Source organism: Bos mutus, chromosome 19 (assembly GCF_027580195.1).
Source record: "Bos mutus isolate GX-2022 chromosome 19, NWIPB_WYAK_1.1, whole genome shotgun sequence".
Lineage (NCBI taxonomy): Eukaryota > Metazoa > Chordata > Mammalia > Artiodactyla > Bovidae > Bos > Bos mutus.
The window spans coordinates 5,001,636-5,018,331 of NC_091635.1; the positions used below are offsets into that span (position 1 = coordinate 5,001,636).

At 47.9% G+C, this 16,696-nt stretch overlaps 1 protein-coding gene across 5 annotated transcripts in view; it reads right to left on the reverse strand.

The window, feature by feature from the left end:
• The window catches only part of SLC39A11 (solute carrier family 39 member 11), a 375,544-nt gene that overhangs the window by 98,106 nt on the left and 260,742 nt on the right, over positions 1-16,696 (reverse strand). For all 5 annotated transcript variants that reach the window (XM_070389009.1, XM_070389011.1, XM_070389008.1 and 2 more), the window contains one exon: positions 6,895-7,065. In XM_070389009.1, coding sequence (XP_070245110.1) covers positions 6,895-7,065 — 171 coding nt within the window. The remainder of the gene's footprint in view (positions 1-6,894; positions 7,066-16,696) is intronic.

Here is a 16,696-nt window from a genome sequence, read left to right on the forward strand (position 1 = left end):
TACCTGGGTGGGGCCCAAATTGCAGTCACTGGGGTCTTTATAAGAATGAGTCAGGGGGAGAAAAGGTACAGAAGGGGACGCAATGTGACCATGGAGGCAGAGGCTGGAGCCGTGCGGCTGCAAGGCCAGGAAAGCCAGCGGCCCCCAGGAGCGGCAAGAGGCCAGTTCCAGTGGCAGCGTGGCCCTGCCAACATGTGGCCTCCTGGCCTGCAGGCCCGTAAAGAAGAAATCTGGGCTGCTTGAAGCCACTAGGTTAGGGAGAATTTGTTCCATTGGAAGCTAATACAATCCTTCATTCTGTCTCCCACCAGTAATTCAAACAACTCCAAGAAGAGTCTCTCAAGCATAAAGGAATAACTTTACTTTCATACTTTTTGTGTATGTTGGGGAGAGATGAGGGATGTTGAGGTGGTTAGGTGGTGGAGAGCATTTTGGGGGTCAGCAGATACAAGCTATTATATGTAGGAGGGATAGACCACAAAGTCCTACCGGATAGCCAGAGAACTGGATTCAAAATCCAGTGATAAACCACAACAGAGAAAAGCACTTTTTGAAAAGAATGTATAACTGAACAGCAGAAATCAATACAACACTGTAAATCAACTATAATTCAATTAAAAAAAAGACCATTTTACCTACTTACACGAATCACAAATATTCATTATAGAAGAGCTGAGTTATGACTCTCACAGAAACATGAAGGAAACAATCAGCTGTAATCCCGTAACTCCAGGATCCCAAGATAACCAACCAGTGTTAACATACACAGGAATAAATCTGTGAGGTTTTGTTCCCTGAAACAAAATCACTTCTGATGAAAACGTCGAGCGTTTGGTTTAAAGCCATGAAATGGGGTCTGTTAGGAGCCGTGAAGGGAGATGAGTCACATGATTCAAAGCAATGGTCGAACGGTTCTAGAGACACGGAGAGCGACCTCCGGCTCTGTGGGTGTCACGGTAACAGCCAGCAAAGCAACCTCGACTCTCGGCTCTGATGCGAAGAAACTGCATAAAGCAAGTGACTCACCTGGCCGCTTCTTCTAAAGATTTTTTCAGGTCAGGTCAGACAGCAAGGCAAGTCCAGTGTATCCTGGTGATGCACAGAGCGTAAATGCGTCCCTCAGCCCACCTGGTGGCCAAGGTGGAGAGGAAGCTGGGATACCTGGGTCCCCTGATGGGAAGGATGGCAGGTCCCCAAAGGCGCCAGCCACCCCCAGAGCCCGAATAGATAATGCACTTCAGTACGAACTGTACTCAACACGGCTCCAAAAAGGAGATGGACTTATTACAAAACAGAAGCACTCACAGACTTATGGCTGCTGAGGGAGGGGGGAAGGATCAGAGGAAGGATAGTCAGGGAGTTTGGGATGGCTATATTAAGCGGATAACCAACGAAGTCCTGCTGTACAGCACAGGGAACTCTGCTCAGCCTGGATGGGAGGGGAGTTTGGGCAAGAATGGAAACAGGTGTGTGTATGGCTGAGTCCCTTTGCTGTCCACCTGAGACGATCACAGCATTGTTAATCATCTACCCCAACATAAAATATAAAGTTAAAAAAAATAATAACATTTTCTTTTGCTTCTGAAAAAAGAGAAGACAATACAGGCCTTCTTATAAGAAGCTCCATTTACGAGGGGGAAATAAATACATATAAATAACTGCCATTGAGAGCAATAACTATCAAGACAGAAGCAGATACAGGATGTGGGAGGGAGGGGTGTCACCCAGAAAGGAGCGGTGAACGCTGTGAAATAAATGGAATAATGGACTGGGCTTCCCTGGTGGCTCAGAGGTAAAGAACCCGCCTGCCAATGCAGGAGATACACGTTCGACCCCTGGGTCAGGAAGGTCCCTGGAGAAGGAAGTGGCAGCCCACTCCAGTATTCTTGCCTGGGAAATCCCATGAACAGAGAGGCCTGGTGGGCCACAGTCCATGGGGTTGCAGAGTCAGAGATGACTGAGCGACTAAACAATAGTAATAAAGTATTAATGCTACTTATTTTTCATTGACTCGTTCAAGGCCAGTGCTGGAAGGAACCACCACGATCATTTAGCACCCCGTCCCTCCTCCAACCACCAAATTTTCAAATGGAGCAAAGGAACCACCACGATCATTTAGCACCCTGTCCCTCCTCCAACCACCAAATTTTCAAATGGAGCAGTGCTTGAATGAGATAACTTCTAGAATCCCTTTAAGCTCTAAATTTAACTTTTCAGTACAAAGACCATAAGCTACTCATGAAAAGAGATTAATAGAAACTCGATGGCTGGCTGATTTTTAATTCCACTCTGACACAGAATGGCAGCCTGTTTTCCAAAGGCCTGGAAATCTCTGGAAGGCTCTGAGCCCTGGAGTGTATCCAGCGCTGCAGGGAAAGCCCATTAGGACACAGGGAGCTCCAGAGGCTACAGAGTGGGGTCGTGTTCACGGAAAGCGTGCAGGTTTCCTTGGGAGATCATTTTCCAAAGGACTCAGCTCCCCAGGCTGAGCCAGAGACGGACTGTGAAGTGCGGAGTCGACCCTCCCCTCAGGAGTCTCTGCAACCCCGCCTTGGGCCGGCAGGGCTCAGGTCTACTGGCCTCCGTCAGTCATCACCCTTTTCTCCGGAAACATTTCAAGCACCTGCCCAGCTGGACAGTTTGTTTCTCTAAAGCAGGGGGTCCATCCTACTCTGGAGCTGTGGGTGGCCTTCGTGAGGTCTGTGAACACCCAAGGGCCTGGAAGTGTTAGTCCCTCAGTCGTGTCTGACTCTCTGTGACCTTAGGGACTGTAGCCTACCAGGCTCCCCTGTCCGTGGGATTCTCCAGGCAAGAATACTGGAGTGGGTAGCCACTCCCTTCTTCAGGGAATCTTCCAAACTCAGGGATCGAACCCAGGTCTCCTGCACTGCAGGCGGATTCTTTACCATTTGAGCCACCAGGGAAGCCTGTGAATACCCCAAACTGCCTGCAAACGGGTTTGCGTGCAACCGTCTCTTACAAGAGGATCCACAGCTCTCAGCAGAGTCTTCACGGGACTGTGAGCCACAGATGTCTAAGGACGCTTTTATCCTTGCCCTGTGTCTTAAATATGAGCGCACACCCAAGTGCCCCGGGTGTGCGCTCACACCTGTGTGCGTTCTCAAGCTCTAGGAACCTCTGGGAGACAGCACACACGCTAACAAGCTTTCGGCGTCCACAGTTAAAAAAATAATTTTTTAAAACAAAATGTCATCCCCAGGACATGTAAAACTGAATCAGCCAAGACAAAAAAACTTCAAAAAAAATCAATTATCCATTTAGTCACTGTGAAAATCTATCTTAAAACCCAGAGTCTCTGGGAACACCAAAGCTCTAGTTAAATTTTTAATAAACCATGAAGGCAAGTGTTAAAGAAGAGACCTTTTCAAAGGTAGGCTGGTGACAGAGAAGCTCTTGAAACGGTGCTCATCAAAGGGGACGAAGCTGCCCGAAGGTGCCAGTGAACTTTCCTTCAGACTGAAGTCAGGAGCTTGACACTCTGGGATTGAGCCCCACTGGAGTCTTGGGAAGCACATATATTTATATTTAGATCTTTATTCTTTTTCAACTGGTTAAACAAGGAATCTTACGTGGCAGAAAGAAAGCCACTAATTACTGTGACTGAAAAGATAGCATAAGCATAATTCTCTTCTCCAAGGATTGAGAATTGAATCCATAATTCTCTTCTCCAATAATGTGCTCAACCTGTTAACTCCAACCTGCAGTTAACAGGTTGAACATGTCTGTGGAGGTTTGGGCGCTGCCCTCTGCAGAGCCGTCGGTCTCCCAGTGGGCTCATCAAGATACTGGGGGTGTGGGACTTCCTCAGAGGTCCAGTGGCTACGACCATGCATGCCCAAGGCAGGGGAGCCAGGTTCCGTCCCTGGTCAGGGAACTAGATCCTACATGCTGTAACTAAGGATCCCGCATGCTGCAATTAAGACCTGGCACAGCCAAATAAAAAAATAAATTTTAAAAATTAATTAATTAAAAAAAATACTAGGTGTGAGTGTGACCAGATCTTTCCACGGGGGCAAACCCACTTTGGTCAGATTTGTGCCCGGGGGTCCCACATACAATATCATCTCAATCCATACTGTATAGCAAGCTCCAGGAAAACAATCAAAATAGCTGACTGTTTTTGGGCAAAACCTTGACTTTTACCCAAAGGGAAAAAGCCAAGAGGGAAATGAGAGGGAAACAGAGGCTGAAAAAAAATGAAGCCAATCAGCCTATATGATCATAGGATAGACATTCCTAAGAATCAGGACAGAAATACTTGAGGAAAATGCTTCTCGTTTAGAGGAAAGCCTGAGCCTAAAAAGTAATTAGACACTTAGTCTTTCGACACATTTCATGTCTATACACACACACACATATGTACACAGAGAGACAAACACACACACGTGTAAGGTTTTCCCAAGTGGTGCAGTGGTAAAGAACCTACCTGCCAGTGCAGGACACGCACGTTTGACCCTGGGTTGGGAAGATCCCCTGGAGGGCATGGCAACGCACTCCAGTAGTCTTTCTTGGGAAATCCCATGGGCAGAGGAGCCTGGGGGGCTACAGTCCTTGGGGTCCCAGAGAGTCGGACACAACTGAGTGACTGAGCACACACATATACATACATGTGTGTATGTATGTATGTATGTGTGTGTGTGTGTGTGTACTGGAATACATAATATATTGAAATTTTGCCTTCTCTAAAAATGACCCCCCAAAATCTTCATTGCATAAGCAAAAGAATTTCAAGTTACCCACCGAGGGATAAACTCGGTTTGGCTGTGGCCTTTTCTCCCACAGACTGAAGCCAGAAGATAACAGTATTCACAAGGGCTTCAAGGAGAAATACGTGCCCCTGGCGAGCTCTGCCCAGAGCAGCCTTCGCACCTGTGTTGGGGTAACAGGGTGACATTATGAACTCTGCAAGGACTCAGGTAATATATCACCTGGGGCTGCCCCCTGAACAAGGTCATCACTCAAACTTGAGCTCTAAAACTATGAAAGATGAATCAGAGCATTTAAGAATTCAAGACTGAAGGAGTGAGGGGACTTCCCTGGAGGTCCAGTGCAGGTGGGGGTGTTCATCCCAGTCCGGGTACGAAGACCCCACACGCCTCGGGGCAGCTGGGCCCGCGCACCACAAACCACTACGCCTACGCTGCGACCCGGACCCGACACAACTGAAACGAAGTGAACGAAGTACTTTTCAAAGAAGACTGAAGGAATCAGGAGCGTTATCCACGCTAATAACAGCTTCCGCTTTTCACATGCTCAGACGGCCGCAGTACTGTATATACTGTGTATGTACACATCTGATCTTATTTATCAAAGTAGTGTAGATCACCTTGTAAAGAATAGCCCAGTCATCTCAGTCACAGCATTATCCCCACTTTATAGATGAGAACACCGAGGTTCAGACAGCTCAAGCCGTTGTCAAGATAAACTATTTAGTAGGCCGTAGAGATGGAACTTTAAAATGTACCACAAGGGATTCCCCAGCATCCCTCAACTTGGCTTTTAATAGTATCTCCTGTATATTTAGCTGTTGTTTCTAGTTATTCTCTATAAAACATATTATTTTTTAAATAGAACACCAACAAGTTTTTTTTTTCAACGAAAATAAATCCAAAGACATGAAACAAATTGGTTCAAATTTGCTAAAAAGGAAAGGATCACAATGCAATCGGGAGGAACCTCTGTATTCTAAGTCAGTCACTAAAGGGATGTGCCTGTAGACTTAAATCATACATAACACAGGACTTTTCTGATGGCCCAGTGGTTAAGATTCTGCACTTCCTCTGCAAGGGGTGCAGGTTATTAATCTGCCTGGCCCATCTCTGGGAACCCTGCGTCTCAGGTGATGGGCATCCTGACCAGGCTCACCTGTGAATGACTGCAAGAAGGAGGAAGGGACACATCCCCCCGGAGGCTGACCGGAACCAGGAAACAAATGTTCACCTTTACTCTCCCTTTCTGTATAAGAGAAGCCTGAATTCCAACTCAGGCAAGAAGATTCTTTGGGACGTGAGTGCACCATCCTCCTGGTTTGCTGGTTTCCCGAATAAAGCTGCTATTCCTTGTCCCAACAACTCACCTCTTGATTTACTGGCCTGCCATGCAGTGAGCAGTACAACCTTGGACGTGGTAACGACAGGGATATCTCCGAAAGATGCCCCCAGGAAGGAAGCAGGTGAGACAAACACCAGTGTAAAACGATACTGAATTCAATACTTTAACGGAGCGTCAGGGGGACCTGCCTGGTGGTCCGGTGGTTAAGAATCTGCCCTTCAATGCAGAGGATGTGGATTTGATCCCTAAGCCCACGTGCCACAACTAAGACCCAATGCAGCCAGAAATAAACAAACATTTAAAAAAAATTTTTAAAGCATTAAGAAAAGCCACAGACATTCCATATTTACGAGAGGCAATAGCTAATGAATCTGTGCCCAAATAACTTGGTATCAAATATGTGAAGAAAGGAACTCAGAGGTGGACACTGGAGTGAAATTGTCTGCAGTAACTGGAACAGGAAGTTGGAACATACGATGACCAATCCAGAGCCAGTAACCCGAAAGATAAACTCAGGAAAGACTGGCGCTCCCTCCCCCACGGCCCCCTGAAGCAGGGGTCCCCAGGCTCCAGCCACAGACGGGCACTTGCTGTCAGACCAACGGCAGCACTAGATTAGACATAAAGTGCACAAGAAATGTGGTGCACTCGCATCATCCCCAAAGCACCCCCACCGCCCCGGTCCACAGAAGCATGGTCCCAGATGCCAAGAAGGCTGGGGACCACTGGAGAAAGGACCCGCACCACAGCTGCCCAAGCCCCGCTTCAAGTCGCTGAGCTGACAAAGACGCTCCCACTGCGGACGCTCGGGCGGGCTCTCACCTGGGATATTGTGGATGGTGATGGCCAGGATGAGCAGTGCGATCCGCCGCCAGCTGCTGCCTCCTGGCTGCGCCACGCTGCCCCGAGGCGGCCCGGGGGCGGCGGGGCCCTCCGCGAGGTCGGTGGCCACCGCCCTCTTCCTCTGATACGCCTCGCCGTTCTCACTTTTGTCTGAGCAGAAAGAGAGGGACATAGAGAGAGCCGTCAGAAAGAAGGTACGTTGCGACTTGGACAAGCAGTGGTGGGGGGAGCTTGCACGACCGGACAAGGTCTATTTCCTAACTTCCTAATGGTCCGTACATGCATCCATCTGGTCCTCCACACCTTCATTCATTACTCTGTTCTTAGGATCAGATTATCCCAAATACTCATGGTTTCCCAAGTGCCCAGATTATCCCAAATATCCATGGGTGATTTGCCGATTCCTAATGGAGGCAAACTGCCCGGCTCTGAAGTACAGGAGAGCAAGACTGAGATAGAGAATCCAGGCTGCGGTTCGCAGCCCCTTACCTATCAGGGAGGCTTCCCGGAGGAGGAGGGTCTTGATCAAATCTTAAACCCGCGGTGGCACAAATAGAAAGTAGAGTCTCTCCATCATCTGAGCCTGCAGACCCTGACTCGGACGACGCAGACAGGCCACCAGGTCCTGTCGTTGGGATGTCCACCGCGAGCAGTGAGACCTGACAGCCCAGTTTTGACTTGCTCCCCCAAGGGGGTTACTAGTGGCCTCTTGCACTCTCAAAAGTGTCCTGCTTTGGAGGATAAACTGTGTGACTTCCCAGGCTGGGGGGAACAGCAGAAGCTTGACTGAGGCTCTGCTCTGACAGGGCCAGCAGGGGCCTCCCCATGGTGGCCGCTTCCCTTCTCTGGGGACACGTTTTTCACAAGTAAAATCATTCTTGTCTCTGAGCTGAAAACTGCAGAAAACTTTTCCCAACATCAAAGTAAGAAACTTGGAGGCTTCCGTTACCCCTGACCCCAGGAGGGTGGTGCGGCCTCTGCTTACTCTTGGCGGAAAAGCAAGACAAGGGCGCTTATCTCACATCCTGGGTACTTCATGTCAAGACCAGACTCTCACTGCATAAATGGGATCAGATCTTCGATTCCCTTTTCAGATGAGCAGACTTTAGTGGAATACATCAAAACATGAAAACAGCAACAACAACAAAAAAACAAACCATTACGCGGTGGTTTGCTGAGACCAAGCAGCTTGAAGAGGAAGAAAGATGTGCAGGGCAGGTGGGCTCGCTCCTCCCCAGCTGGCCTCTGGGGGCTTTCTCCCAGGGACAGCGGAGGCTCAGAGCCACTGGGGAGAAGGGGCCTGTGATCCATCCTCTCAAGTGCCAGGGTCATCAGCCCTCCAATGATCGTGAGCCACAATGCATGACACCAGCCCCTGGAGGGTGCAACTGTCTCAGGGGATTGCGACTCCTCCAAGGCGATACTTGCACAAGCAGAAGCTCAACATTCACTTTGTGGTGTCTATACGTGTGTGCATGCACGTGTGTGTGTGTGTGTGTGTGTGTGTGTGCACACGCGCAAGTATGCAGTTACCCCTGGACCCGCCTATCTTTTTTAAATTAATTAGTTTGTCTGCGCTGGGTCTTCGTTCCTGCTCAGGCTTTTCTCTAGTCATGGCGAGCGAAGGCTACTCTCCAGTTTCGGAGCAGAGTTTCTCTTGCTGCAGAGCACAGGCTTTAGGCACGTGGGCTCAGCAGCTGTGGTGCACAGGCTGAGCTGCTCTAAGGCACGAGGGATCTTCCCAGACCACGGATCGAACCCGTGTCCCCTGCACTGGCAGGTGGGTTCTTATGCACTGCTCCATCGGGGAAGTCTAGTACCGTCTTTCTTGCCTCCAATATTAGATGATCTTCGTGTGTGTGTGCACAGGTGTGTGCTTCTCGGCACACCTCGTTTTTTTTTTTTTTAATTGTTGACAATACCTGATAACTCAGGCTACAGAGGCTTGTCGTGGAACTGAACAAAATGCGTGGGATTTTAAGTCCATAAACACCAAAGGCACAAGCAAGCAGGCCTAAGTGCTGGGCACAGAGGAAGCTGTGCAGTGATGGGGGGCACTCAGCTGTCTCCGGGGCCAGTCAGTGGACACCCGGATTCTCCTCTGAATACACAGCCCCAACAGGGATGCTCTCTGGTGGGAGTTGATAGAGATAAAATAAAATAAAGGAATAACTCTTCCCTTTGGGATTTTCATAACTTCAGGAAGGACAGACGGTTGGACATGGATCACGCTCTTGAATCGAAGGGACAGAAGTGCACTGTCCCAAAAAAGCATGGGGAGGCCACGCTCATATCTGTCACTGTCACAGAAGGATCCGACTCTAGACCTCCTGCAAGTGACGCACAGACAGCAACGGAGCCAGGAGCCTCGTGAGCAAATTCCACCACCAAACACACGTTTAACAGGAACATCGAGAGGTGTAAAGACTGATAAACCCAGGCGAGGATGCGCACCTCGCCTCAGGGTCCTCGCCGAAGTGTGAACACGGATGTGGCTGCCTTTCCCTGGTGGGAAACGGGAGGGTGCGAACGTCTGATGCGCTGGGAAAGGTAAATAAGCCAGCATTTGATAACAGTTGCTAATGAGCCTGCAACGAGGAACATTAGTCCAGATAAATCATCACCGAGACGAAGGGTGCGTCCCCAGCCGTGAATGTTCTCGCCTCTCCTGGGAAGGCTGGTTAAATCTTCACACTCTGTCCAGTAAGATGCCAGCACCGCAGACAAAGGGTGACCCCTTAACAGAGGCAACAGCTGAGCCTGGTGTGGGATCAGGGATCGACCCGTGAGATTTCCTGGGAGAGGAGAGGTCTGGGCACTTTTCAAGCAGGATTTGGCAAAGGGGAAGGACGTTTTGCGGAAGAAACAGCCGATGTCGGGTTTAGGAATGAAAAACCTCACCAGTGACATGGGGGTAATACTGAGAACTTAGTCTCAACAAATCCTCCTTCCTTAAAAAAGCCCCATGAGGTAGAGATGATCCCCTTCAACAAACGAGGAGCTTAAAGAACAGAGAGGTAGAGCAGCTGGTTCCAAGTCACAGCCCTGAATTCCAAGTCCTGAGTTCATCTTGGATTCAGGAGTCCAGCTGGGTCCTTTGCCTCCAGAAGCCACCTCTTAACCAGGGCCCTGCGGTTGACCGGGAGTTGGGGGTGGCGTGGTGACCTACCCCTATGCTCACAAGAGTGTGTGTTAGTCGCTCAGTCATGTCCGATTCTTTGAGACCCCATGGACTGCAGCCCGCCCCCACCACAGTGACATTTAGGAACTTGAAATCCAAGACACTTAAGTTCAGAGAGACCCAGTGAGCTTGCATCACCAGAGGCAGAAAAGGCTCCGTGGAAACCTCATATCTATAATCACTCCCGCTCGTCCACAAACCTGAAACCATGAAGACACTATTTCTTAACCCGTTAGATCTACTGTTTTAAGTATAAAGCCGCTGTCCGTAGGATATATTTATTAACACCAAGCCAGGGACACTGGGTTACAATCCTTTAAAGAAGGTGGAAAGACTTCAAAGTTGCCCATCATCAAAGCCCAATGTTTTAAAAACTTAAACTCAAGCATCTACACACCCACACCCGGAAGGGGCCCAAGGCCGGGGCTCAGCCTGCCGCCCCGCTCTTCATCCTGCCGGGGGGGCACCCCGTTGCTAAATGTGAGAATGAAGACCACAGGGAACAGACAGACCAGACCAAGGCTCCCTTTTCCAGCTGAATCACGAGGTGACTTTATTGCACACATTTGTCCCCTTCTTTCTTCTCCCCCAAACAAGGGACATGATGCTTGTACCAACACACCATGCTGTACAGCAAAAAACAGAGCGGGGTCTGGTGGGCACAAGCTGGGGAAGTTGGGGAGAGAGGAGATAAGCCCCCTCCCCTTGGGGTGTGACTTCCTCCCCTGTGAAAGGGCCTGATGTCCTCAGATCACAGGCTCTGAATCACTTCCCATCAGCGATGCTTCAGAAAGTAAGGTGGGACTTTCTATCATCTTTCCAAAAAAAAAAATACAAGGAAGATTTTGGAACAATGAGTCCTTACAGATTCAAGGACCTCAGACTTCATCTTGCTAGATAAACGCCAAGGTAGTCTTCATTTCGTCCCCCATGGGCCCAGACTCAGCAGGAACAGGATGTTTGCTGCCCCTGTGATGATGTAATCGACCAAATCCATCAATAATAGGCCCGGAGATGGACGCTCAGGCCACCAGAGAATAAGAGGAACGCTAATTAACAGATCATCAGCCACAGGAGCTTTAGAAATGTCCCCAAGATATTACTGGAGATGATCTGGTTGAATTAGCACAAGTAGGCAAATTCTCGTCCGCTACACACAGAACGCTTCAGGTCCCTGGAAAAAACTCCTTCTTCCTAAATCCTTGCTGTGCGATGCTTGTGCTCAGTCACATCGGGCTCTGCGACCCTGTGGCCCATAGCCCGCCAGACTCCTCTGTCCATGGGAGTTTCCAGGCAATAACTCTGGAGCACGCTGCCATTTCCTCCTCCAGAGGATCTTCCCCACCCAGGACTGAACCGCATCTCCTGTCTCCTGCATCAGCAGGGGGATTCTTTACTGCTGAGCCACCGGAGAAGCCCTTGTGGGTTATCCATTTTAAATACAGCAGTGTGTATGTGGCTTACACATCTTAATATACAGTTTCATATTCCACTTGTTTCATTTAAGACTACAGAAATATTTTCTAAATTCCTTAGCCTCTGGGACTCTAGTTTTTAATGGCTCCAGGGCATTTTTGTTCAGTCCCAAATCTATCCTTTTCTTTTTCATTTGAGTCATTGCTCTCGGTTTCCCGGATGTTAAAAGGCGCAGTGCTTCTCTCTCGCCACATGGGGGCGTACTCCTTCAGCTCCCTCCCATCCACCCCAGGAAAGCTCCTCCTTCACTTCGGGCACTAACTCTGTCTTCCAGCTTCACGATTCACACACACCACTGGACCGTGTAAAAGGGCTGGCCTACCCCAGGAAGCAGAGCTTAGCAAGTGAGGAAAAGCTCCTACTGCTGGGACTTCCCTGGTAGTCCGGTGGTTAACACTCTGGCTCCCAGTGCAAGGGGGTCCGGGGTTCAATCCCTGGTCAGGGAACTGGATCCCACGCACTGCAACTAAGACCTGGTTCAGCCAAATAAATAAATAAAATAAAAGATATTAAAAAACAACAACAACAACTCGTACTGCAAATGGTGGGAGATGGGGAATCTCAGTGCAAAAGATCCTTAAACATTCCGGTGCTTACTTGCTTGCTCATAAATTACTCCTGGCCAACAACTGGTTTCCTGAAATTGAACTGCAACGGAGATGCGATTTGTCACATGCCTTCCACAAACGCAAATGCAAGAGAGATGCATTTGAAAATAAACCAGAGAAGATTCCTTTCACTGACCCAGGGCTCCCTCTCCATCTTTCAGTAAGTATTACCTCTTCAGGATAATTTCTGATTCCATTTCCAAAGAAAGGAGAGACGGCCTTGGAGATGGAGCGATAAACCAAACTCATTCCTGGCTTTTGATCGTGGTGGGGAAGAGGAAAGTCCCGGTGGTTTCAGGGAGAAAAAAAGGATTTTCAAGGGCGGAGGAAGATTCTGATGCTTCAACATTCTGCCTTCAGTCCTGTCTTTGGAACCTGTCGGGCACCTGAAAGGTGACTCAGCTGTGAGGAACAGGGAAGGCGGGGTGTGATGGCTGGGTGACAGAACGCAGTCTATCGCTGATCAAGAGCCAAGAGGAAACGGAAGGAAAAAAGATGTTCATGCCTTTCCTGGAAGAAATTCCTTACACACTCATTCACCCAGGACTGTCTTTAGATCGCCCAGAACCCCGTGGAAATAGCATCACATCGGCTCCAAATGTAAAGTCCCGGCGTAAAACCAGGCAGGACATTCATTTAATGTCATCAATTTAATACATTTAATGGTTTTAACTGGTCAAGGCAGGGCTGGTTAGCCATTCAATCCATCCTGCCATTGGGCAAGGACCCCCCAGCACAAACTCTCCTCCTAATAACCTTATTTCTAAAGATACAAATGCAGACTTAAGCAACCTTGGAAAACTTACAAGTATACAGAAGAAAATTGAAATCACATCAGCTGAAAAAACATTTTTTTTGAGTTTGCTGTATTTCCTTCCACACTTTTTCAAGTGGTTTTACATAACTGGGATGATCACATTATACAACCGCAGACTATTTTTGTTCCCACTGAACACAACACAAACATTTCCCCCATATGATTAAAAACCCTTAGAAGCATTTCAAGTGGTACAAATTACTGTTCACCTTCTCAAACCACTGGGCATTTAGGCTATTCCTAAATTTTTCTTTTCCCTAAAAATATCACTGCAGAATCTTTAACCTATATAAACAATCAGCAATTTGAACCAAATTCCCAGAAGTTGAACTGCTGATCCAAGGGCCTTGACAGGTTGGTCTAACCAATTTCCGGAAAGGCCACTCCATTTACAGTCCTCTGAGCAGGGTCTGCAAGTTTTCATCATGCTGTTTTTTTCAGTCAGCCTGAGTATTTTTCATTTAAAAATAAATGTATCTATTTATGGGGGAAATGACATTTCCCCTCTGACTACAAATAAAAGCGGACATTTCTCATAGCTCCAGGCATATTACTTTCCTCCGTTGTGCAAGGGAGGTCTCTGTAAGGAACGTGAATAGGATTAGACAATCCCTTAGAGACACGAGTAATTTTCCTGTGATCCACTTACGCGTGTCAGTGAGTAACGAGATGGAGCTGGGAGCAGTGGATATCATAAAGTAGACAAATGGATCCAGTTGGTCACGTTGAAATTTCAGCCTCCACTTACTAAATTCCTTTTTGACATTCCTCAGGACAGAAAAGTGCCCTTAAGAAAAAAGTGCTGGACAAAACTATAGTTCAACAAAATGCACGCACCTCTATGTTCACAGCAGCATCATTCGCAGTAGCCAGGAGTGGGAACAACTGAAACGCCCAGCAGCGGAGGGATGGATAAAGGAGACGTGGAGATACACGCAGTGGGATATCACGCAGTCGTTAAAAAGGAGGAAATAAAGCCATTTGCAGCAACCCAATGGACCCAGACGTTATCATCCCGAGCGAAGTCAGCCAGAGAAGGACAAATACCGCATGACATCACGTATGTGTGGAATCTAAACTATTACACAGATGAACTTGCTTATGAAACAGAACCAGACTCTCAGACATAAGAGAGCAGACCAGCGGCTGTCAGGGTGGTGGTGCAGAGTGGGGGGGTGTATTAGGGACTTGGGATCAGCAAGTGGAGACCATTATACAGAGAATGGACAGACAAAATCCTACTGTATAGCCAAGGAACTGTATTCAATAACTTGTGATAAAATAAAACGGAAAAATATGCAAAAGGATGTATATATATATACCTACATATATGTTTAGCTGAATCACTTTGCTCTACAGCAGAAATTAAACACAACACTGGAAATCAACTATACCTCAACAACCAAAAATTTAAAGAGGCCTGCTATCAACATTCCAGTACACCTTTTGGGTGCTGCTGCTGCTAAGTCGCTTCAGTCGTGTCCGACTCTGTGCGACCCCATAGACGGCAGCCCACTAGGCTCCTCCATCCCTGGGATTCTCCAGGTAAGAACACTGGAGTGGGTTGCCATTTCCTTCTCCAAGATTTGGGTGCAAAGTGAACATTTTCATTGGGTTGCCACAAAGCTTCAATTTATTAAAAAAAAAAAAAAAGCAGTATCTGCAAAGTTCAATAAACAAAATGCAATAAAACAAGTCTGCCTGTACAGCAAGAATATTTAGTGTGGACAGGACCCTTGCAAGAATTTCCCGATTTAGCAAATGAAAAGGGTGCTGCTCAGTTGCACATTAATTTCAGATAAAACAAAACCTTTCAGTATAAGTTTATCCCGAATACTGCAGGGGATATACTTATGCTAAAAAGTTCCCATTGTTGATCTGAAAGTTGATTTTGACTGGATATCCTGCATTTTAACCTACAGTCCTATCTGTGCCCGATTTCAGGCCCGAGTTCCAGGTCAGGGAGAAATTGGGCCAACTGTGAGCGCACTCTCCTCTGAAAGTGGCCACACGTTTGTCTCAGCGAGAAATCTTTCAAGGCTGTGCTTGCTACGTGGGTTGTGTATAAGTCAGGATAGGAAAAGATTCCATGAGAGACCAAGGAAGCTTCATGGAAAGATCACTGAAGTATTTATTATGCTTAGTTACTAACCTTTAGGCAGAGGCACATCTGGAGTTTAAGAAACATGGTGAAAACCTTAATCGGGGCTTCCCTGGTGGCTCAGATGGTAAAGAATCCACCTGCAATGTGGGACACCAGGGTTGGATCCCTGGGTCAGGAAGATCCCCTGAAGAAAGGAATGGCAGCCCACTCCAATATTCTTGCCTGGAGAATTTCATGGACAGAAGGAGCCTGGAAGGCTATAGTCCACAGAGTTGCAAAGAGTCAGACACAACCGAGAAAAACTTAATTTACAACCTTAGTAACTATAATAGATATATCTCCATTTGTCGTTCTAATAATCCACAATCCACAGGAGCATTAGAGGCTCTGTGCTGTGTAAGAAGGCTGACTAGATCCCCTTGTCTTTTAAGTCTGCACAATTTTTCCAGGCACTGGAAGTCATCCGTGCCTTAGCTTTGATGCTTATGAATAAGCAATTGCTTTGCTACAATGGCGAAACAAATAGGTCTGCATAATTGGTAAAAAATTAAATGTACATCAGAAGAAGAAATGGGTTCTCTATTAGCTAAAGATTTCTCATCCTATTAAGCAAACCACCCACTAAAACGCTGCTTGTTCCAAATAGCTAAGTATGATAATAACTTCTACTCTGCGTCAGTGGAGCCTGGATCTCCAATAAGATTAAAATGTCCACCTACCAGGTCAGCTCCTCTATTTTATAAAGGGACAGACAACTGTTTCATCAACATGAACTCATCTCTGGTGAATTAATTGTTCGCTAAAAAATATACCCCAAGTGGGCTCCAGAGCCATCGCTCGTTCTCCGTAGGTGACCCGACATGCTGTGTTCAGTGCAAACTCCCCGGTGGGGAAAGGACCGTCGTGGCTTTTGGGGCATCCATCAGCAAGGAGACACTTGATTCCAAAGAGCTCTAGACGCCTCTTTGGAGAAGGGCTTCCCTAGTGGCTTGGATGGTAAAGAATCTGCCTACAATGTGGCAGACCCGGGTGGGATCCCTGGGTCAGGAAGATCCCCTGGAGAAGGGAACGGCTACCCGCTCCAGTGTTCTTGCCTGGAGAATTCCAAGGACAGAGGAGCCTGGCGGGCTACAGTCCACGGGATCACAAAGAGTCGGACACAGCTAGCGACTACCACCACATTGAGAGAGGGCATTTTGGAGAACTTTGGGCATCTTGGAGAAGAAGGTTTAGGGGAGCTTTGCAAAGGACCCTCTGCCTCCCTGGGAAAGATGGTGGCTCCTGCCTGGTCTTAGTGGTTGTGAATTACCGGGTCTAGGAGGAGGCATCCAAAACCACAGCATCTATTTCAGGGCTTGTGTTCAACGGCTGGTGTGGGCTCCATAGTCCTAGGCCCCCTTTCACCTTTGACAGAGGCTGCTCTGCCAGCTCCGCTACCTCTGAGCATAAAGACTCTTAGCCAAGATCACTGTACCTCCAAGCGCAGAATGAACAGCATCCATAGCTGTGCATGGTGGCGGCGCTTAAGAGATGACTCCAGGACCCCCTCCTGGTAGCTACTGAATTAGAGCCTCTGGGAGAAGGGCCCAGGAGTC